Source organism: Harpia harpyja, chromosome 8, assembly GCF_026419915.1.
Source record: "Harpia harpyja isolate bHarHar1 chromosome 8, bHarHar1 primary haplotype, whole genome shotgun sequence".
Taxonomy (NCBI): Eukaryota; Metazoa; Chordata; class Aves; order Accipitriformes; family Accipitridae; genus Harpia; species Harpia harpyja.
Window position 1 is genome coordinate 12,464,431 of NC_068947.1, and position 23,845 is coordinate 12,488,275.

Below are 23,845 nucleotides of genomic sequence, written 5' to 3' on the forward strand. Positions count from 1 at the left end.
CCCTTTGTTATCGTTCCTGAATATGATCATCACAGAGCAGGAGACAAAAGAATAAAATCATATTCCAATAAAAGTTATCACTGAAAAATAATTAATTAAAATCCCTTCCTGCTTACTTTGGAAAGTAAAAATAAATGCTGACGTTGTTCAAATGCAAAGCAGTCCTCGATTGGCATTTCTGGTACAGAAAGAAAAAAAAATAGAAAGTTCATTTTTCCTTACCAAAACTATGCAGATAACAAAAGCAATTATGCAAAGCAACAGTAAGTATACAGAAAAATATACGCTCATCTCCATGCTTGATTTTCATTCTCCTCTTCCCCACAAAGTATTTGGACTTTTCAGTATAGTCTCCGAGTCTGTTTAGACAGCCAACATCTCAGTCTTCCTGTGCCATACAGCCCTCACCCAGCAAAGCACTTAAGCCTGGACTTTATTTTAAAGACGTTAGTTGTTCCTTTGATTCACATGAGACAATGCAGATGTGAGAAGTTATTAAGATACTTAAGCACTTTGTTGGAAGAGGGCTTCAAAGGATCCCATTAAGAGTCAAAAACCTACATCTAGTCTTGAGTAAATAGGACAGACAGGACCTCCTCTGTGAGGATCACTGGGATGGTACAGGTCAGTATGCATCACCATTTTTTCCAGAAACAAATGTTTAATGAAACATTCATTTCTGTTGACAACAGACTTTGACAGAAGAGTAGATCGAAATGCCAGTCACCTGATACATCCAGTATTTGGACTCAAGTGTTCGTTATCTCCCACTTACATAACCAGCTCTCCCTATTACGTGTACATATATTCCTCTCCTTTAATGAAAAAAAGATATCTTGGGCTCCAAATATTAAGAAGTGAACAGGATTTCAGCACGAGATATTCTTCTGTTACTGCCTTTGATCCATAAAGATGAAATTTTCTCAATTTCTTATGTGAGTAGAATCTGCTTTCCAAATCTTTTATTGAATTGTAAATAATAATGTTTTAAGTTCTTTTTAAAAACTTTCAGGGTTTTTCAGATTATATGCAAGTTTCCACAAAGAAAAACAACAAAAAAACATCTGAAGCACCTAAAGTCTTAACTGATGCACATAGTAACCAAAGCAACATGTCAAAACAAGTTGAAATAAAACAAAAAGGCCAACAGAACACTAAAGTCTTCCTGCAACCCCAACAGAAATCATACATTCAGTCTTCAAGAGACCTTTAAAAAGCTTTAGCCTCTTACACAACTTTTAGCCATATTGTGACTCGTTCAAATGGTAATAATGGCATTGATTTCAATCAATTTATGGCTATATAAATTGAGGATTTGACATCTTTAGAATCTTGCTGGCCTCGTTATTCTTCCACATGAAGCCTCCAGTGCTTCACAATGTGCTTGCTTAACACTACAGCACATGCATGCTCAGTCCATTAACCTGGGAATGCATTTTATACTAGCCTGTTAGGATTTATTTCCACATAAATAGAAAAAAGCCAAGCTGCGACTATGTTAAAAATCTTTGCAGTATATGAAAACATAATTGGGATGGACTTTAAATACTTCTGTCCCACAGTAATGACAAAGGAGATATCATTAGTTAATTTTAGAGCTAAGGAGGGAAAGAATGATTATCTCCTTTATGTGTAGGACTGAGTTTCAAGATAATTAATTTCTTCCTTTACTGGGATACTACAGTCTTAAAGTGTTCCTTAGAATAGTAGCTTTCAGCTAAATGCTGCCAGCAGATGGCTGGGAAAAAGTGTATCTAACAAAAAAAGGAGTGACAAAAAATATTCCAGAGCATGCATTTTCTTAGGAACACCCATGGAGGACCAGACTTTTGGCTACCACAATACAATGCAAAGTTACAGTACAAGAGGACATATTACAGACTAGAGGTAAAATAAGAAAGTCTACAGAGGAATGGGCACAGATAACAAGACAGTATCCAAGGAACTCATACTGCTAAACTGATCTAGATGGGAGAACACAGCATTGTCATCGTGTAAGTTAACAGTGTTGGAATGTCAGCAAAGTTACTTCATTTGGTACACTGCAATGGATTTTCAATGTGGTATTTGTGTTGGTAAACACAAAATAGGAACCCTGAAGGTATTTAATGCCATGGATGTCACACTCTTTCATACTCAGCTAGCCTACAGCTGGACCAGCAGTGTGCAACAGAAGAGTAATTTGGCAAATGTGGTCCTTCGTCTGCTTGCAAACAGCATTTGAACCGCCTGTAACATTCACAAATATTTTGAGAATCTTGAAATAATCCACGCACATTGTGCCAAGGGATTTCAGCTTGTGACTTATTTAAAAACTGTTCACAGTTATGAGTATTATTTAGAATAGCCAAAATTCTTAATTTCTCATATGTGACAGCCATAGAGGTCCATACCTGCTTGTGATTATGCCTGGAAAAGCTGCAGAGCTGTATAAAAGCTTTTGGGGAAAAAAACAGCAACAACTACGCAAAGAGGTTGTGTAAGGATTTTTTTTTCTTCTACAGTAAAGATTGACCTTGCTTTCACAGGTCAATCTTATTTTCAGGGAAAGTTGAGCTAACCTTCCTAAAACATGTGACTTGACTTAAAGTCTTCCAGAACACAGGCCTAACTCAAGCGTCCTGAGTTTAACAGATACATGCCGTCTATGTCTGTATTGGTAAATTAAGCAGAGCCTGCGCACGGGCCAGGAAAACTGGGAAACAATTGTCTTCACTGCTAAGTGGCAGAGCTGCAGCCCAGCACAGCCAGAGCTTTTCCAGACAATGTTTGGGCTCTGTTTAGAAGTTAGTACAGTACAGGGACCATTTGTATTAGCCCCAGTTGCCTGAGGCCTAACAGAGCTGGCCCTGGCACTATTTAGTTTACTAGTATAGACGTAGGCATGGAGTGTTCAAAAACAGTCTGTGAATTGTGACTGCTGATGGCCAGCAGATGCGCAAGGTACCTCTTCATCTGCTCTACTGTCATAAGCTGCTGAGCTCCTGAACAGTTAGCTGACATTGAGCTGCTTCCAATCTACAAGACTTCAGCATCCTGGTAGGAATAATGCATTTATAGAATTTGTGGGTCTGTGACACTAAGGTAAATGCACAGTAATGGTAGAAGGTAGTGGAATTCGCACAGAAGTTCACCAAGGTGTCCAACATGAGTATGAGCCCCACAGCTTCATTTTGGGTTGAAAATCCAAACCCATGAAAATCAGTGACAAAATTCACATCAACTTGGAACCAGAATTCCCCCTGCCAGGTTTACAAAGGTGAGATACGCAAAATAAACGCATGCTTCTTTCAACGGTTTCATTGGTGTTTCGATCAACTAGCTATTATTCCCATGTCGTGCATGTAGACTTCAGGATGAGAACAAAACTGCTTGGCATTATTAGGCCTGCAGGATTACAAGGTCATTTTCATATTTTGAGGACAGTTCTACATGTAGCATGTTGCAGATATAATGAACACTGCCATATGAGGCAGTTACAAGTGTTTTAACACAATCCCCCAAGCTTTGAGCTGTGGATAGCTCTGGCACTCCATCAGGCTTTAACAATCGCTCAGGCTTTAGGGACAGATTCTGCTTTCACATATTATCAAAAATGAGCCTTGGAGTGCTTCAATTTTTTCATTCGCAGGAGGTAGATCAAACAGATAATGAGCAGAGTTAGCATTTTAAATGTCACAAATATTGAGGATTTAAAAGAACGTTTTTTCAATCATTCAGCGACAGCTTGAACATGTCTGACTGCCCGTGCTATCTATTGATGCTTCCAAATATGGACCACAGGTTTAGTGCAGACTTAGAATCTGCCTTTTCCTGCTATCATTACAGTTTTCAGATATGAGATCAGCTCGACAAGTAAAGCACCAGAATTCTAAATTTAGACAGAAACAAAAATAATGACTTGAATCACTTTAGGTTTGTTTTAAAAAAGTATCCATATTAAAAAGATATCTTTACCTTATTAATTAATACATTTACAGACTTTTGGCCAGAAGGGGTAATTCTGTGGAAAAGAATTGCAAAATAATACATAGAAAACTGCAAAGATGAAACTCTGAATTTAAAAAGATGAGAGATTCCTATTTTCTTTGCATTTCCCATTTTCCCCATCTCATTACCTTGTCAACTATAGGTGACATTATACTATTCTGGCTACCAGGACTAGTATCCTAGTGACCTTATCATGAAATTGGTTTTCATAATGAAAGTTCCTGCAGCCATGTTTTTTATTACAGTTACACTGCCTTGGTATTGATACTCTGTGGTGTAAAATTCCCTTCTATTTCTTCTTCCTAGTTAAAGCTAGAAAGTGTAATGAAAACATGACCCAACCCAACTGGACTGATTGGCTTAACACTATATGTCCACTATCCCATTGTGGTTCTCTATGGGCTAGGTCCTAACAGCATCTAGCTGGGCACTGAAGACTGGCCTGCCACAGTGAGACAATGTCAAGTGCCCTCTACTGCATGTCTAAAGGTCTTCCTACTGCATCATTTTAGCCATTTTTCCTTTACCTTTCTGCTCGGATTTTGTATCTGAGAACAAAATAGGCAATTAGGCGCAGAGAGAAGAAGAAAATTCCAAGAACAATGAAGTCCAGGTAAAGTTTGGCATTTTCTACATCCAGTTCTCTCAGAATGGCCTCTGATTTTTGAAAATGGCAAGTGTCATCTTTGTCACAATGCAAATCTTCTCGATCCAGTCCATAGATGGAGAGAATAACTCCTTCGAACCCATATCTGGAAAGCAGAAAGACGGATTACAAGGAAAGTCCTGATGATCTGTTTAGAAGTACTCTACCAGCAATACAATCCCTATGAGAGCTCAGCTGAAACAGCGAGGGGTTCAATATCGTCCTGACACATGTGTCTTGGGGCAAGTTCTATCCCTGTTGCAATCAAGCAAATGACATGTCACTGGCATTTTACATAAGATTGAACAAGGACAGAAGTTTTGCCTTTAACTGCTTCCAGTTAGTGTATAGTGCAGTATCTCCAAAGAAAAATGTTAAAATAGAAAGCAGTCTAATTTCAGCTCATATTCAGAAATTCCCCTTTTAAAAGTGACATCATTAATTCAGTTTTTAAAAAATAATCAGTGGGGATACAATTATGGTTTGAAGTCACAAATATATTAAAACCAGCATCAATCTAGAACAACTCTTTCCTTCTATGTGCTACAGTTTCACTAACAATGCACAGTTCCCATGTCTCCCCCTGGCACTGGGTGCACTTAGCATTTGACTTTGCAAGCAGATACACCATCATGGATCCCATGCGTATGATAGCTCCCTCCAGCTTCAGGAGACCCCACATGGGCTAGACAACAGCTTAAGGCCTCATCTTGACTTCTAGCTACTAAATCAGGGGGTGCGGTCTTTTAATCTTTGATAGGTCTCTGTGTAAGATCTCACTTGCCAAATGAGAGGATATTTTAGCTTGGGTTTTCTCAGTAATAGTGCAGCTTGGGCAGGGTGGGGAAAAGAGGGATGGGAAAATTCACCTCACCTAAGTTCAGCTATAAACATTTAAGTGTCTAGTCTAAACTATGCCTCTGTGCTAGCCTCCAGAGGTTTCCTGATGGCGATCATCCCACCTTAAGATAGCTGTCTCAGCCAGCAAGAGACAGACATAGATAGGATATAAGGTGCCCATGGTTCTTAAAACACTGGTTTAGAGTAGAGATGACACAAATCCCATGCCTCTTGTGGCAGTGCTACTGCAAAACTTAAACCCAAGTATTTATCCAACAAGTCTACGTAGGATACAGCAGTGACTTATACAACATTTTCTTCCAAAATGAGGTGCTGGCATCAATTTCTCAGTTGGGCATGCTGTCCCTATTATTTCAGAAATCCACTATTGCAAAATCCAGGAAGATTTGCATGCTGTGCAATCCCACTGAATTCAAGGGGACTGACATGGACTTGTGGCCGATAATCTGTACTGAACGTTCCTATTTATTTCACATCATATACAACATGAAATGCAGTGAGATAATGTGGTGTACATCATATGTACATTTATACTCTAAAAGAATGTGCTGTGAACATAGTCTCTTTAGCACCCAAAATAACCAACCAAACAAGAAAAGGCAAACAGCATTTCCAGATGGGAAGTTAACAGCCTCCCTAGCAGTACCTGACATAGGAAATGTAGGACATCCACTGGAGGTATGTTGGGATGGTATCAAAGCTGACAAAAAACCCAGAGAACAGAAGCACCGGGATGGCAGTAACTGGGCCCACGAAAGTGGCCACCTGTGAAGAGAACAGACAGTCTCTTGTCAAGACAGAGAAAAAAATATAATTAACTTGCTCTTTTATCTGATGTCCTGACCTCCAGTGAGGAAACCAGCCTTTAGAAGAGCAGACTTTCCTTATGGCAAATCCCCTGTTCTGTGCCAAACCTAAACAGGCAGTGCAAACTTACTCTTTAGGCAGTGGGGAGTAATGCCATTCAAGTCCTTCTTATAATGCTACTCCCCCAAATTATCACAGTTCCAAATACTAGGAAATTACTTATTTTTTTTTTATGAGATTTTTTGTGAGGGGGAGGTTAGATGCTGCTAGTGGATGAAAAGGGGTACCTCTCCACTTCCTAAACCTTTCTGCTAGTTCATGACACTGCTGTGCTGGGATCTGTCCTTTGAAGGACTTGAACGCACCAAGAAATTTACAGCGCAAGAGGGGCACTGTGATTCCCTTGCTTCTCTGGGTATGAGACCCCTCTTTCTAATTATTATCCTTTCTCACTCACTCCCCACTGAGGACACACAGACCTCCCTCCTCGTTAACCCCACATGAACAGTAGCTTCAATTGGTCCTAAAACATTGTGAAGAGGATAAGAAACATCTCCAGCTGGGTGGTTTTGGTGGGGAACAGATCTTGACCTAACTCCAGCCTGTCCCCTCTACATCTCCTCCAGGGCAAAGGTACCTCTGGAGAGAGGAGAAGCACAGGCATCACATAACAGGGCTATGCTGGTCTCTACAGGGTGGCACAGAGAGGGAATCAAGTCTTCTACTACAGAAATCTTGATAGTATCAATGAATATTAATGTCAATATCAGTTACTATCACAAGCACCACAAAACAGTTCTGCTGTGGAATGGTCACCTCAGCACATCTCCTGCCAGGAAGCAGAATGGAGTTACATGGCCAGCGTCCAGTGTGACAGTCATGCCAACAGCTGCTTCTCTCCCTCCCTCTGCAGAAGTTTAGTTTCTGGGCAAGCCTCTTCCCACCTTGCCTTCTGAAACCTTTTTGTATGTGTATAGAAGAACCCTCTCCTGAGCTACTGATCCTCATGGCCTACCTCCACTTTATAGATGCACAGAAATGTATCAGTCCTGCAGTTTCTAGGACCTGCTCAGCCTGGGATGAATAGCAAGAGACACTCAAGCAGGGGCAGGCACAGCGCCATTCAGATGGGGAAGGAATTTCAGAGCCTCACATCCAGTATGAGTATATGCTGTTTTAAGTTGATGTTAGTGGGAAGTGTCAAGTAGCTATATCAGACCAAGACAACTTTTTGCCTGTTGTCTCTCAACAAATGTGTTGGGGACACAGCAGCAGTCACAGTAAGCAGTCGGTGTTGGCAGACAGCAGGGTTCCTGTGACACCACAAAACACTATCAGTACCTGAAGGGATGTAGAGGCTGCACCTATGAGAAGACCCAGTGACTGAGCCACCAGGGATGTCATGGTTCCCAAGGCTGCGAAGAGGACAAATCGGAGTGCATCAGATGGCTGTGAAGTCATCCAGTACACAATGCTGCAGTAAGCCACAGGAAACATAATCTGCAAGGAGATACACTTGGAGTTAGTCCATTAAAGCCAAACATTCACTGTTACTCTGAATAAGATAAAAACATAGGGAGTTCTAGTTAATCCACAGCTCTCAGCCTTTCCATTACATGACAGGCATGGCTGAAGAGAGTAAATACATCTGCCACAGACTGTGATATCTATCTTACTACTTGGGCATTAGAAAACAGATCCCACTCACTTACAGCCCTTTTCAATTCCCCTTCTGCAAAAAAACAAAGACAGTCATCTGTTTATTAAAAAAAATATGTGGTCAGGTCTCAGCTTTTGTGAAGGTCTGCTGTTTACTCTTAGGGTGCTTCCGAGAAGCTTCAGCACACATATATGAACAGTTCCTCCACTATTCAGATGGATAAAATACCAGTACTAACTTCTTGGCAAGTGGACTTGCCACGAACTTAAATGGTTCTTGTTTTATTGAAGAGTAGAGCATATACCTGAAAAGGAACATCAGCCATGGTTTTGGCGAGATAGTAGGCTTTCAGGCTGTACCAGTAGTTCAGATGCTCTCTGAGAAATACCCCCATCTCAAGAGGAACTACAGAGAACACAAATTAGTAAGTTAGGTTGTCAGTGTGCAATATTGTTGCACATAATAATATAGTTTATTCATATCTAATTCTGCACTGCTGCAGTCCCACAGTGGGACTGGAACTCTGAGGCCTTCAACAGACCAGCAAGTTTCAATGACTTGTAATGAAATGTAAGAAGCCAGCCCTGAGAGTTGCTCCCTGTTTAGACTATGTACCAGTCTACTCAGATGGTCTGAACCTCCCTTAAAGAAGCTTTTTGAATTAAAAGTGGTGTCAAAACTTAAAGAACATGGTTATTCCTTTTGGTCTAACAGGGAATCCAAAGTAACAGCGCTCCCAGAGGAAGCATGGAACAGTCCGTACCGCAGGAGTTTGCTTCTGACACCACATGAATACGCTGATCTTATGCAGGAGTCATGACTCAGAAGTCCTAGAGAAATTATTACACCCTCCCCAAGACCAACCACAAGCTCATGACACGGTTGAGATGCACTGGCACAAGGGGAAATTCCAGTTCAGGACTGTAACAGTGAACTGTCTGGGTTGAGAAACACTGGCGTAACTGGGGGGAGAGAGGTGCCACTGGACTAGTCTACCTCTGCCTCTACACAGCAGTTTAGTGAGTGCAAGATTTATCCTCGCACCTGCCTTACAAGTAGAAGCAAAAGTCAAACATTATCTTATATGAAACAGATACATTACAACACCCTCCCAGCTTACTGCAATCTCCTTGTCCATTGATGTAATAGTAAGACTGATACTCACATGTAAGGACAGTTGGCATGAGCGCAGCAAACATAAGAAACAACATGGAAAAAAAGAGGAAGCCAGAGTTGCTGAGGACTTTCTTAGCTTCATTGCCAATGCCTAAGTAGAGCAAGCCGATGAGCAGTCCAATGCCAATGTGTGAGGTGATACGCAAGTGTGTCAGAACCTACAAACAAGGAAAGAGTAGTATTTCTGATCAAAAAGTCTGGGCTCAAAAACAATGGCTATATGACTGAAATCAGATATACAGATTGCAGAAAAGGAGCACTTATGTCCAGAAGAACTTACACAGAAATGTTAATTTCCTACTGGCAAACTGGGCTTCAGCTAAGGAAAACTTACTGTAATGAGCTTCCCAGTGCCAATAAGACACACGGCTATTATGGTACAGAAAATTTCTTCCTGTAAACACAGGCAGAAACTGCAAATGCTGCAACCTGAAATCTTACTGACAATGTTATGGAGCCATTGGCCCTCATTCATCAGGAGAAGGAAACTTTCTCTATGACTAAAAGATAGATTTCCAAGAGCAGAAGAGAGGCAGAAAAGGTATTTCAGGCTTGTATAGACCAAACTAACTTAATCAGGCATAAAATAGCCTTCTGTGCCTTCTCTGCAATAAAGTATTCCTACAAGAATGTCGTGGTTTAACCCCAGCCGGTAACTAAGCACCACGCAGCTGCTTGCTCACTCCCCCACACCCAGTCAGATGGGGAGAGAATCAGAAAACAAGTAAAACTCGTGGGTTGAGATACGAACAGTTTAACAGAACAGAAAGGAAGAAAATAATAATAACAATAGTAAAATTACAATAATAATAAAAGGATTGGAATATACAAAACAAGTGATGCACAATGCAATTGCTCACCACTTGCCAACCAATGCCCTGTTAGTTCCCAAGCAGTGATCCCCCCAGCCAACTCCCCCCAGTTTATATACTGGGCATGATGTCCCACGGTATGGAATATTCCTTTGGGCCAGTTTGGGTCAGCTGTCCTGGCTGTGTCCCCTCCCACCTTCTTGTGCCCCTCCAGCCTTCTTGCTGGCTGGACATGAGAAGCTGAAAAAATCCTTGACTTAGTCTAAACACTACCCAGCAACAACTGAAAACATCAGTGTGTTATCAACATTCTTCTCATACTGAACCCAAAACATAACACTATACCAGCTACTAGAAAGAAAATTAACTCTATCCCAGCTGAAACCAGGACAAAGAGGTATAGAAGAACAAAAGAAATAATAAAATTTGGAACAACTGCAAGCCTTTACAGTTGAGCAGGAAAAAAAAATCTTAAAAACAACACTGGTTTTCAATCTATGCATCAGAAAATAAGTTACAGTTTCCCCTTGGTGGAGATGAGAACAGGACCATATATGATCCATGGTTAGTGCTTGCACACGTCTGAGATATGCTCTCCAAGTGTACCAGAGACATTCTGATCAGCTAGTTGAGCAACATGGAGAATGTGAAGCTGTATTTATGCTTTGGATTACAAGAGCCCTCCCACATGAACATGCCAATTTATTTTTGACCAAATCTTTGGTACTAGACCAAATGTGCAATATTCCAGATTGCAGGAAGGCAAAATTCAACATATTAATTGATCCTTGAATGACAAATGCACTACAATGTAAAACAGCAAGGAAGAAGAACAAGCTATGGCAAAGACATGTGCTGGCAAATCAACAAATTGGCATAATATATATGGTCTGGAAATAGGAAGATGCTTCTTAACCACTAGAGTTGCATGGTTCTGTCATATCTTCCCAACCACAGCAGTGGGGAAAACAGTTCATTGCTTTTACTATGGCATTCAATATATTGTTTCCCTTTCTGAAAGGGAAGGAATACTGTGGTTATCCGACAGCAGAGGCCTGGACACAATGGTCCAGTAGGTTTCCTGCAGGCCTGTAGTTCTGTGCGGACATGTCTACACTGGAAACAGTAGTGTCCTAAAGAGATACCTGCCTGGGTGCAGGGCAAAAGCAGTGCAGCTGCAGCACCTGGAGCTCAGTGAAGCTCAGCTTACCCTGTCACAAGGGTAACTTACTCATACTGAGCTCCACATGGCTCAACTGCTTTTGGTTTCCAAACTACCTCATCTGAATCTACCATGTGCCCACCAGTATAGATATATTTATTGTCTGGCTCTCCCCTTTCTTAAGGACAGGTATGTCAAATTAAAATATCAATATGTATTAATGTATATATTGTCTTTTCCCCCCGTCATGTAAAGCACTGAAAACCTTCCCACTCGCAGAAGAAGCAGCGGACAAACCCTCCTTAGATTTATCAAATTGCAAATTTGCCACAGAGAAAAGCACTTGGCCAACCAGTACCAATTATACAGTACACGGGTGAGTTCCTTGGACAGGTGTGCACGGAAGGTCTAGTTAAAGCAGCTCATCTCCTTAACTTATGCCTGTTAATGAAAGGACAATCTTATCTAGAGGACATTTCAAAGCATCAATCAGACAATGTAAATAGTCCTATCTCTGAAATTCACGAACAACTCAGCTACTTAGAGATAAGAAAAACTTTCTTGAGTAAAAAACAAAAGCATCATTGCATTTTGTTAATGCAAACTAGGCACCCAAAACATTTAATGAACATACATGAAAACTGCAGAGTTTGGGATTTTGAAGGAGGTTGTTTATTTTTAAGAAAAAAGGTGAAAGATATATTTTTTTCCTTGGGAATGAAGAGTTTCATTATGATACTTACTTCATCTTGATATTAAATGTATGAAAACAGAAGTGTTCCCTTTTCAGAGAAGGAAAATTTTTATTTACCAATTTTCTGTTTCAAAAATAAAGACCTTAAGTATTAACCTTACATCACACTGAAATTATTATCTCTGCCACCCTGAATTTTCTGGAAAAACTAATTTTGTGACATACCAGTACCACTTCTCACTCACTTTTCAGTAGGATAAATATCTGTACAAGGGACCTGGCAGCACAGAAGGGATTTAAGCTTTAGGTTTTTAGGCCAGAGGCTTCTGAGTTCCTCCAAAGAAAACTGTTCTTCACAGTGAAGATGGTACAGTTAATAGCAAGACTGAAAGATCAGTCTCTTTCCTTTGAAATTCTGTGATGATCTTCATGCATGGGAAGCACAGGACCTTTAAGGCATATTACATTACCTCACAACCAACTGAATAGACCTTTTGGCTACAAAAGTTATTATAAAGGCAGTCTTACCGAATCCCTCATGATGGTGAGAAAAGTTCTTTTGAAGAGGATACAGAACTGGGTTAGGCAGCTGGCAGAGAAGCTGTGGCAGCCTTCTGTGGAGGAGGAATCCTGCGGAAACACATAAAAGAATAAACTTCTTTCTTTGCAGTATCTTGCTTAGTTTTCATTCACAAAACCCCACTCTCATCAGCTGAATGTGCCCAGAAACCTCCTCCATTGGCTGAGGATTTAAATTCTTTTCCTCCCCCCCTTCAGTCTCAAGCCATGCCCATTAATTGTGATATACAAAATACCTCTTCAGAAGGCCGGTGCCAGAGGAAGGGATTCAACTCATTCTCACCACCAACATCTCTCTTGTAGTCTGTGTCACATATCCTCTCCCGTACCGCCCTTACTAGCCGGCTGTTCTGGTCTCCATATTCACCAGATGCTACTTCCATAACTACAAAACCAAGAAGGTAAGTTACTGGTTTACACTACTGACTACTTACAAGCCGCATTATTAGATCCCTTTGGTTCTGTAGCATTGACAGAAACAGGAGTTTTGTCTAGAACAGGCTCTAAAATGCCACATGCAAACGTATGTATACACACTTAATTTAAACGTATCTTTCTATAAATCTTCAGAGAGTTCTCTTCATCCTGGAAGTTAAATGAACCATTTTAGAGGAAAGGCAGTGAATATGGGATAGTCTTGGTAGTAAAAAATCACACAAGTCTATTTTTGTGGTCCTTACTGCTTCTTTGGAATTCAGAAACAACAATGAAAAAACCCTCAATGCTATTAGCTGTACAATATCACAGTGGTATTGTTCAAGACACAAAACCAGAATACTGGAGCCACTTTGAAAAGCCACTAAGATTAATTACCATGAAACACTAAAGAATATATTTTATCTTTCATTTCCTGGACTTGAACATCCACCAGAGAGAAATATTCACTACATTTTACCACTAGATGGCATTCAAATTACTTAGAAAAAATCTGAATAATTTTATTTTGAGTTTTGGTACATGCATGTACACGCGCACATACGTACATATGCACGGAAGTATAAAACACACCATTGTCCCCGTTACCCTGAAGGTCCTAATCAAATTCAAAATAAATTAAATAAACTATTCAAATTGTCCTTACCAAAATCTGCTGGATTGTGGTAGGTTGGGCAATTCAAACCCAAATCTCTCAAGTAAGGGACTAGGTTTAATACCTTCCCACGGTAAATGCACTGTCCTTGACTTAAAACATAGAGCTGGAAAACAAGGCAAAGAGAAGAAAAAGAAAAAAGAAAAATGTGAAATAGTATCAAAATATTTGAACCTGCTATCTGTATAACAGCAATCCATGAACCTAATGACCTCTTCTTGTTCTTGTGGGACGAACACCTTGGGAAGATTTGTCACCTCTTGGAACTACCTTTGCATGGAATTACAACTAATGGAAAACGAAATGCTTAAGGTTTGAATTCTGCAAACATTCCCTCCAGGACTTAAAGCACATTAACACAGAAACACACTAATTCCAGCCTTAGACACATGCTGAAAATAGGCAAGAAAGTACAGAGCCGAGCCATCTAATTTCCACACATTATGGATATTTTGGGCTGGGAGACGAGGCTGGTGAATGCAGGAATGGAAGGAGAGGTGGAACAGCACAGCAGTGGGAAACAGCTTGATTATTCTTACTTTTAGCTACACTATTGACTTTAAACAAACCTCCTTGCTAGACTGGCAACCTGCAAAAGCTTGTTCACCTATGGTGCAGTAGGTTTTCTCTTAGCTCTCACAGGTCTAATTTAAATCTCCTAACAAGATTGAAGTAAATTTAAATCTAACCTAAACAGGCATGGTCTACATCCTGTTGTTAGGTTGGAGAAAAGATCTCCAACTGACTTCATTTCAATTATTATTATTTCACATGAATAAACTCTTCTGAATTTACACCTGTGTAGCTAGGATGAGACTGTGTACTGGCAACATTGCCGACATTGGCACTAAAGCTCTCTTGCTCTTAAATTACTCTAATTTACTTTACTGACAGCCCTGTGCCCAGGAGCAGTAGTGAGTGAAGACATGAAAATCACAAGTGTGATAATCATGATTTCACAAACATACCAGCCAGATTCTTTTAAAACATTACTTGTAAATAATGGAAATGGGCAGAGAAGAAAAAAACATAATCAAAAATTATATTTTACTCTTATTTATTTAATTTCTTTATTTGATTTGGAACCATAGACTAGAATTATTAATGTTTTTACTTAAAGAGTGTAGCCCTGAAAGTATAACCCACCTAAACCACACATAAAGAGAAAGCGTTTGAGAATAATACCTGATCAAACAACTCGAACAGTTTAGCACTGGGCTGGTGAATCGTGCAGATGATCGACCTGCCACCCTGGGCTAAAGCCTTCATCAGAGAGACAACCTGAAAACATGATGCACTATCCAAGCCACTGAGTAAAAAGAAAGAAGCTTGTTATCCACAGGTCCATATACACCACTCAAAACTAGCACACGTATTGTTACTTTGGTCTCTTACTATTATCCTTTTATAAATTTTCTCTGTAGCAGTTTAATTTTATCATATGCCAACCTTATGCTTGTATTCCTCCATTAGTCTTTTAATTAAGTTGGAAGCATGCCTGAGAATGAAAAATAGAGTATTCTCAAAGCTGCCTTAAGGGACTTCTACATTTTAGGACCGCAGATTTAAATGCTCCCAACTTTAATGAATAGATACATATTCATAGCTCTCCCAACTTCCTCCTAGTCTGATCACAGAATTTGATTCTAAATATGCTATATTATTAAAAGTCACACTTCAAAATGCTTATATTCAAGCTATCTTTGCTTGAGAAAAAAAACCCCTCATGCCACAATCTGAAAATATTTTCCTCTCTCCCTTCCTGTTTAAGTTTGTGTCTCCCTTAAAAATTATTTATAGTTTCATGGTCCAGCGGTTACAGTAGTGACCCAAGGCAGTAAGTACCCAAATCAAATTACTTCTTGTGGCCTTATTCAGTATTTACAGGCAACACAAAATGAGCCTTTTCCAAGGACTTAGGGGCGAGTAACCTTTCTGCAGCACTGTTCTACTACATAAAGCAATATTTGTCTATCTTTAATTTATGGCCTTGAAGTACCTGGTTGGTTCATCAAAAAACATGACAGGAGGATTGTTCACCAGCTCCAAAGCAATGGCAAGACGCTTTCTCTGGCCTCCAGAAAGACTCCCAGTCCTCGTGTTAGCACATGTCAGCAAACCGAGGGCTGTCAGTATTTCCTTTACCTAGAGGAAACAAAGCAATGCATCATTTAAATTTGTTAGCACAAAATAAAAGCCTCTTTACAGATTTTCATGGAGAATGTAAACTAGCTCATGACTTTGTTTCACCATCCATACACTGAAACCTTTTTCCATCTAATGTAGCATTTATTAGATGCAGTGGGGCTTAACAGTCTACCATTTACTGTTTTGACTCAAATTCTACTTGTTTGTCCTACATGACCTGTCTCAATAAGGAAGCCTTTCCTGTGAAAATGGAGTGGAAATCAGTTCTTCTATAGCACCCCTTGGATATGGCACTGATATCAAAAGTGCTTTGCAGCACGTTTACACAGTAAAATTAAGAAGCTTTTTTCAACAGAACTTCTAGGCTGTATTTACAAGGGATTGGAGAACTGTATCAACAAAAATTAGTGGTTTCTGTAGACCAATGACCTGCTCTTATCTCATCTGTACTTGTATTGGGTTTGTGTGGCAAGGTTTTGGTAGCAGGGGGGGTTACAGGGGTGGCTTCTGTGAGAAGCTGCTGGAAGCTTCCCCTGTGTCCGACAGAGCCAATGCCAGCCGGCTCTAAGACGGACCCGCCGTCGGCCAAGGCCGAGCCCGTCAGCAATAGTGGTAGTGCCTCTGGAATAACATACTTAAGAAGGAAAAAAAAAGTTGCTGGGACAGACAGAAATGGCAGCCGGAGAGAGGAGTCAGAACATGTAAGAGAAACAACCCTGCAGACCCCCAGGTCAGTGAAGAAGGAGGGGGAGGAGGTGCTCCAGGCGCCGGAGCAGAGATTCCCCTGCAGCCCGTGGGGAAGACCATGGTGAGGCAGGCTGTCCCCCTGCAGTCCATGGAGGTCCACGGTGGAGCAGATATCCACCTGCAGCCCGGGGAGGACCCCACGCCGGAGCAGGTGGGTTCCCAAAGGAGGCTGTGACCCCATGGGAAGCCCGCGCTGGAGCAGGCTCCTGGCAGGACTTGTGACCCTGTGGGGGACCCACGCTGGAGCAGTGTGCTCCTGAAGGACTGCAGCCCGTGGAAGGGACCCACGCTGGAGCAGTTCATGAAGAACTGCAGCCCGTGGGAAGGACCCACGTTGCAGAAGTTCGTGGAGGACTGTCTGCCGTGGGAGGGACCCCACGCTGGAGCAGGGGAAGAGTGTGATGAGTCCTGCCCCGAGGAGGATGAAGCGGCAGAAAATAACGTGTGATGAACTGACCGTAAACCCCGTTCCCTGTCCCCCTGTGCCGCTGGGGGGGGGGTGGTAGAGAATCCGGGAGTGAAGTTGTGCCCGGGAAGAAGGGAGGGGTGGAGGTAAGGTGTTCTGAGATTTGGTTTTATTTGTCATTACTCTGGTTGATTGGTAATAAATTGAGTTAATTTTCCCCAAGTTGAGTCTGTTTTGCCCATGATGGTAATTGGTGAGTGATCTCTCCTGTCCTTATCTCGACCCACAAGCCCTTTGTTACATTTTCTCTCCCCTGTCCAGTTGAGGAGGGGGGAGTGATAGAACGGCTTTGGTGGGCACCTGGCGTCCAGCCAGGGTCAACCTGACACAGTTCTTCACAGTCTAGTCTTTAAAGTGCAGCCATTGATTTTAAGTGTTTTCATTCTCAGAGCCAATTCAGTTGTCACACATACTCTCAGATGTTTGGGATTTCCTCAAGGCACAGCCTCAGGAAGGGCACAGCTTGTCCAGGGTCTTTGGAGCAAAAGGAGAACAATGCCAGCAGCTATGAATCAGTGATGGTAGATCTGGCCTGGTAGCCCTATATGAGGAAAACAGCTCTTTGGCATCAGTAAAAACATGGACATAAAAATGAGTGAATCCAAGCTACGTTGCTCATGCAATTAAAAAGTCTACCTCCTAAAAGGTAGAAAGAAAGCCCAGACATTTAATACTTCACTGAAATATAGGAAAAGGAGCCTGTCATTTTTTTTAAGTAATAGTTGCTTGGATGGAGGGAGTTTTCCAGAAAGGGTGGCTAACATGGTAAAAATTGGTTAGACCAACCAGGGCCTGACCCTTCACTTGTCCTGACTTTGATTTCCTGAAGCTACCTCTCTCAGTGAGAGGGGTTGAAAAAAGAACAAAACCCACTAACCTTCGTTCTCAGAGAGAAGAGCCCAACCTCCTTCCCTTTATCTCTAGGAAGGATGTTACAGGACGTGGGCAGCACAAGCTAGGTCAGCTAGAAACATAAACTACGATTCGCTGGAGGATTTTTCACTTGTCTCTGTTTTAAACAAGCATCTGTAATCTTGCTAACACAACTGCATAAATTCATAAAATTTATCTATGATAAACATTTACCTTACAATTTACAACAATAAAATGATCTAGTCCAGCACAGGCCAGTAACACTAAGCCAAAAATGATGGCCCTTCTACTATGTGTTGAATAAATGCATACAGCACAGGTTTTTCCTCAGAGAGTTGTTTGTAATTACAGTGACAGTCTGAACCAGTGAATTAACTTGCCTGGCCTAACTTACTAAAGTGTAAATGAATTAACACTTTCAAAGTACAAATAAAATTAACAGCTGTTTCTAAGCAAATGTATTTTCCAGTAAAAAATCTGTGTTTGGCTTATTTAAAAAAAAAGGATTTGAGAGAATCAAAGCAATCTTAAGCTACCAAACATATGTTGATTCCTGTAGTTTCCCCCTCTGGAGCTCTTTCTGATTTTCAAGGATTCTCTGAGATTGAAGAAATGCCAAATGGTCTAATTTGGAAATAAATGCAGACAAAAGAGAGCCACAAAAATGGCCGCTCTACCTTTGAAGTTGCCATAGTTTTCACACTTCAGGCAAAGGGTATACTTTTCACCAGGTGGGTCAGAAGCAGTTTCACCTTCTCCTTTATAAACCTCTGCTTAAGCATCATATGCTGGCTACTGTCAGAGGCACCTTTTACTGGAGTAAGAGACGTCTCTGAAATGATTAAGTCCAACAAGTCAAGTTCAGGCCTCCATCAGATAAAAAAATGAATTAAACTGGCATCTGGGGAAGAGCAGGAAGCCTCTCATGTTCCTGAGACAGCAGGCCACAACTTTCTCATGTCCATGTTCCACTCCCACTCCTGTGTCCCCTCATCTCCTCCTTCCTCCTGCACAACTTGGTTTCAGCTGAGTCCTGCAAGGTGGCTTCTTCAAGCCACCTGCAAGACTTCCTAATTTGCCCACAGAGGGTCTCATCAGTGCATGGTTTTGGGACCACAAAATGCACTGAAATGAAAATCTCACCTTTCTTTCTATTTATGAAAAAAAAACCACTGAAAAATCATGGAACGCCCAAAACTTGAATTTTACAGGAGTAAGTATAGCAAAAACATTGGGAGCTTCCTATACCAATAGTAACTACCTTTTCATTGGTGGGGCAACTGAGTTGCTAAGCGACTAGAAGACTTGTCCAGAGTAACATACATGTCCCTAACAAAGGCAGGAGGAGCAGCCAGCTTTCTTGGAAGGTAAATCTTAATGTTAGCCATGGGGCCATGTTATCACATTAGCACTCAGCGTAACCCCCACATAAGAGAGGCTTCCTCCTCGAGGAGGCAGTGTATGAGAGATCATACTGTCTCCTTGTTGGTGCCGTCTTATGCTGGATTGAAACATAGCTTGAGACCAGCCAAAACGCCTCCAAACACTTTCTGAGCTACCGTTTCACTTTTCACGACTGTCTCAACAACGTGAACCATCTCTGCTTTCACCAGTGCCATGATTTTTTGTTTATGTTTAGCTCCAGACATTATCCTCCCTAGGCATATATGGTTTTGAAACGTGCTGTGCAGCACCAAACTGTTCCTCTCCTACACTTCGGCATGCTCTGATAACTCTAGCCAAGCACAGACACCTGAGCTCTGAGTGTCCTTAGGAATACACAGGCCCAGACATTTTAAGTGCAGAATAAATGTGTAGAAAGGGCACATTTCCAGCCCTTTAAAGTATAAGTGAGGTAACCAAATTCAGTTGAGAAAGCTGCCTCATGCACAAGCTAACATGTCAGAAGCCATTTTGTCTGGTCACACACCTCCAAGGTATTTTCTTTAAAAGGACAGCCCTGTGTCAGAACAAATGACAGGGAGGAATCGTGGCAATCAGATGGGTGAGAGGAGCACACTTCCTAGTGCAGGTCCAGCTGGGTTATAGGTCTCCATGGGCAAAACACACCAGGACTTCTCTCCCGCTCAGGAAAGTCAGGTCAGCCGCAGGCAGAAGCAGAACAATGCAGCAAATGTGCAAGAGTAAATTGTGCAACTCATTCCCAGTGTTTTAGAAAAGATACATGAATGTTTTAGCCTGGTTTCCTACTTGTCCAAACCTCGGTCACCCAACACAGCTTCAAAATACATTAGTCTGTACCTTAACTACAACTGCATTAACTTGTCCAGTGCAACGATATGCCCACCAGCATAGCCATAAAGATCAACCCTTTCAGACACGAGCACAGAAGTTTCTGCAGCAGTTACAAGAACTGCTGAGTTTTTCATTAGTCCTTGGAAAAATTAAGCCCTACACTCACCATTGCCAGACATGACTGATTAATCTCGCCACACACAAGATGCCTGAGCCCTCAGACATGCCTATAAGAGAATCTAAGGTGTTAAGGTACATTAAAAGGAATCCTACAAAACCTGCGAACTTATTTCAGTAGATCTTTTACAATTATCTACTCAGTCTCATACTGAAAGCAACTTCCACAGAGACTGTAGTAAACATTGCCTCATAATGATACCTGTCAACTTTGAGGTTAAGATTTATTCTATCCTTACAAGTCCAACGCAATTCAGTGTTAGATAAAAATGTCTGCTTTACAGAGCTCACTTCATGGACCTCTTTGGCATCCCCCCAAAATCTCAGTTTGATGGACAGTATACATACCATTTCTCTCCTGCCTTCATCTTTCTCTTGAAGTTTCAGATGAGCAGATACCTGGAATGCAATACAATGGAATTTGATTTTGAACTGGTCTGAAGCACAACAACCAGTTACAGTGGATGTCTCAGACACAACATCCCAACATACCATTCAAACAACTTCTTCCAACCCAGTCAGGAAAGTTTAAGTTGAACTATAATTTTCAAATCACAACCATCACATATGCCTGTTCAGTAGGTAACTGAGTATAATCTGACTTAAGCAATCACTGAAGTATCTGACAAAAAGCATAGTAGGAAGGCCACTCTACAAGTCAAAGCGCTTGAGAGGAAGATGGGAGAGTCATGTTTTTTGCATAGTCACTAACTTCCCAGACAATGCTAGAATCACATTTTATTTGTGCTTCATATGTATCGTAAGGATAACCAAACTCTGCCATTCTCCAGGATGTGAACAAATGAGTACAGAAATAAATAATCTTGTGAAAGATGTCATTTGCTGTCTTAAGAGGCAGCTCCACAAAACATTATGATTAACCCTTATCAGAAGCAATTAAACTGTTAAGTAATTATTTTTGTCAGAGCCTTGATTGATTAATTTACACAGCAAGTATCATCTGGGCCCAATTCTACAAAAGTGGTCCTATGGGATTCTGACTACAATGTTCAAGTAAACAAAAGAGAAGAAAAACTTCCTCACAGAGAAGAGCCTTTGCAGAAAATTAGCCATATAAAAACTACAGTGATTTCTTCTGGCCTTAAAATTTGTGAACTGATGCTGGCATACAGTATGAGCAACCTTAGCCTGATTTTGGTAACACCCTCTGAGAAAAACTGGCTCGTTTCTCAAACTGAGTAACAGGCACTTCTAGACTGATTGGTCAGGCTGGCAATTAGTAAACTTCTTGATGCTATGAAAAACAGTAAGAAGAATTTAAATTGCCTGAAAGTCTTGGGATTATTCTGTTCCTGTTTTTTCCTGTGAAGAACTGGAAGAGATTTTATACAATGCCTTTATTAAAGAAAAGGCACAGAAGAGTAGAAGTAGCAGAGAGACCATGCTCAAGTCAAAATAGCACTTTGCAGTCAGAACATGGAAGATGGGGAGAAAGAGAGAGACAAGGTTACTCATCCACTACCCAAGAAAAAAGATGGTCCCTACAAAGGCTCATTCTGTGCAGAATTTCAGGTTCCATTCTCTAGGAAGTCTAAGGAGTAGAGCCTTAGATCTTCTTCCAAATCATAATGTTGATTACAAATTGAAAATGATAAAACTAAAGAAGCTCAGATAACCCCTAGAAGGATAAGCCTGAAATGGAATTTAAGGCACCATCAAAGTCCAAGCAATTCCACTAAGTGGAATCAAATAGAGATAACGGCTCGTGACATTACCAGGAGTAAGAACATGTGCACAATACACAGAGATTTTTTATATTTTCTCCTGACCAATTAGAGCAAGAAACAAAGCTCACCATCATAGCTTCTTGGACAGTCAGATGAGGAAGGAGCATGTCATCTTGCATGATGTAGCAGGAGACTTTGCGAAAAGAGCGCAGGTCACGAGGCTGTCCATTGATGAGAATTTCTCCTTTCATTCCCGTCTCTCTGAAACAAACCAACAAAATAACCAGGAGTGAATATTCCCTTTAGTTGTGCTGCCACAGGCCTCAGTATGTGGAATTCTTAGGTAATTACCATACACTATGGAATAAAACTGATACAGTGGATAAAAATTAATTTATTTCATGATTATGCTCTCTTTCATAAAAGGCTTCATGGAATGTTGCTGAAAATTTCACTCAAAGTTAGTACAAAATGTGTGCTGTCTTATATGAATGTCTGAAAAAACATCAAGCCATTCAAGTGATTTTTTTTTAGGTTTCTCTGTCCTGTTCCTTATGCCCTAAAGACAACAACACACAGACACTTTGTATTTGGCCATACAACAGGGGATTTGGGAAGATGAACTACAGTCACTTCATACACTGCAGTTTGGTCAAGACATCAACATTATGAAAGTGGCAACTAAAAAGGGTCATTTTTTTCAAGTGGTTATAAAATGTGATTTAAAAAATATCACAAACATAAGACACTGAGTCAGATGAGTTACACAGCTAGAAGGGAGACTTTTTTTGTGTGTTTTCGACTTTAAATTGCTTCCTATTTTTGGATCAGACTTGTTAACAGATAAATCCTAAGTGACCTGAACAGGACAAACAGAAAAAATACAGGCAATAAGAATCTAATTCAAAATCTGTGAAATACCTGTTTTCTACAAACACTGGGGTAAGATTTCTTCTGCTGTTGTCTCCAAGGAGCCATCAGGCTAGGTGATCTTATCTTACCTGGTATTTTCATTGTTACTGACCTGTATCCTGCCAGAATGTTCATGAGTGTTGACTTCCCAGCTCCTGAAGGACCCATAATTGCAACAAGTTCTCCACTGCTGAACTTCCCTGAAATTCCTTTCAAAAGGGTCTTATAACCTGAAAGAAGAAAGAAAAGTTCACTGAATCCTTCACAATCATGTCTGGGGGCAATGAAAGTTCATTTCCACTAAACAATGATGACAAATAGGCATTAGCGGGTACCTACTGAGAGGTTGATGCTGAGATCAGCACTCTGCAATAACTATCAAAAGCCAAATTCTGAGTGGAAGCGGTAGCCTCCTCCTGCTACACAAGTAGTATGGTGGGATTACAGAATCACACACTCTTGATTCACTCTAGGAAAATTTTCAAACAGGGCTAAGAAGCCTTGCTGCCATTTTCTAAGTGTCTTCTCAGAGTATTTTACTAGGATGCTGACGCCTCCATTAAAATATCTACTACTCCACAGCTAATGTAACTCCACAGCCTTGGAGCAGACTGCCCTCCAACTGCAGCTTCAATGCCGAAATTGTGCCCTCTCACCAAAACAACTTATTGGAGAGTAATAGCCATGATCTCAAAGGCAAAGCCCTATGCTTTTGTTCATTCCCTGCTAAAAAAGGTATGACAAGAAACACAGCAAAAGGAGACATACAGGAAGACAAACCTGCTTAGTTCTCTTACCATAAGGACTCTCTTATCATAAGAACTCTAAAGGCTTGTCTAGACAGGGAGACTGATCACAATAACTCTGTAAAAATAATTCCATGGGAAATACTTATTTCAGATTAAGAACATGCAGGTTTTTTTCTCATTTAGATTAATCCACCTCAAAAGACCATGCCACAATAATAACGTCCTCAGGCAAAGCTGTTCTAGAATAACCACAATACCAACTTCAAATATCTCACCTGGTTCCTGAGTAAATTACCTTTGTCAAGAAATGGTAATTTAAACCCTAAACTCCGTGTTACTCTGGGTGTAAGCA

General features: G+C 40.9%; 1 protein-coding gene across 2 annotated transcripts in view; it reads right to left on the bottom strand.

Moving 5' to 3' along the window:
* Nucleotides 1–330: 330 nt before the first annotated feature.
* Nucleotides 331–23,845, bottom strand: part of ABCG1 (ATP binding cassette subfamily G member 1) — a 56,631-nt gene continuing 33,116 nt past the window's right edge. For both annotated transcript variants that reach the window (XM_052794640.1, XM_052794641.1), the window contains exons 3-15: nt 22,857–22,974; nt 21,961–22,093; nt 20,493–20,543; nt 15,477–15,622; nt 14,663–14,786; nt 13,469–13,583; nt 12,624–12,772; nt 12,337–12,438; nt 9,130–9,298; nt 8,269–8,369; nt 7,646–7,804; nt 6,144–6,262; nt 331–4,742 (exon numbers count right to left, since the gene is read on the bottom strand). In XM_052794640.1, coding sequence (XP_052650600.1) covers nt 4,514–4,742; nt 6,144–6,262; nt 7,646–7,804; nt 8,269–8,369; nt 9,130–9,298; nt 12,337–12,438; nt 12,624–12,772; nt 13,469–13,583; nt 14,663–14,786; nt 15,477–15,622; nt 20,493–20,543; nt 21,961–22,093; nt 22,857–22,974 — 1,715 coding nt within the window. In that variant the 3' untranslated portion in view covers nt 331–4,513. The remainder of the gene's footprint in view (nt 4,743–6,143; nt 6,263–7,645; nt 7,805–8,268; nt 8,370–9,129; nt 9,299–12,336; nt 12,439–12,623; nt 12,773–13,468; nt 13,584–14,662; nt 14,787–15,476; nt 15,623–20,492; nt 20,544–21,960; nt 22,094–22,856; nt 22,975–23,845) is intronic.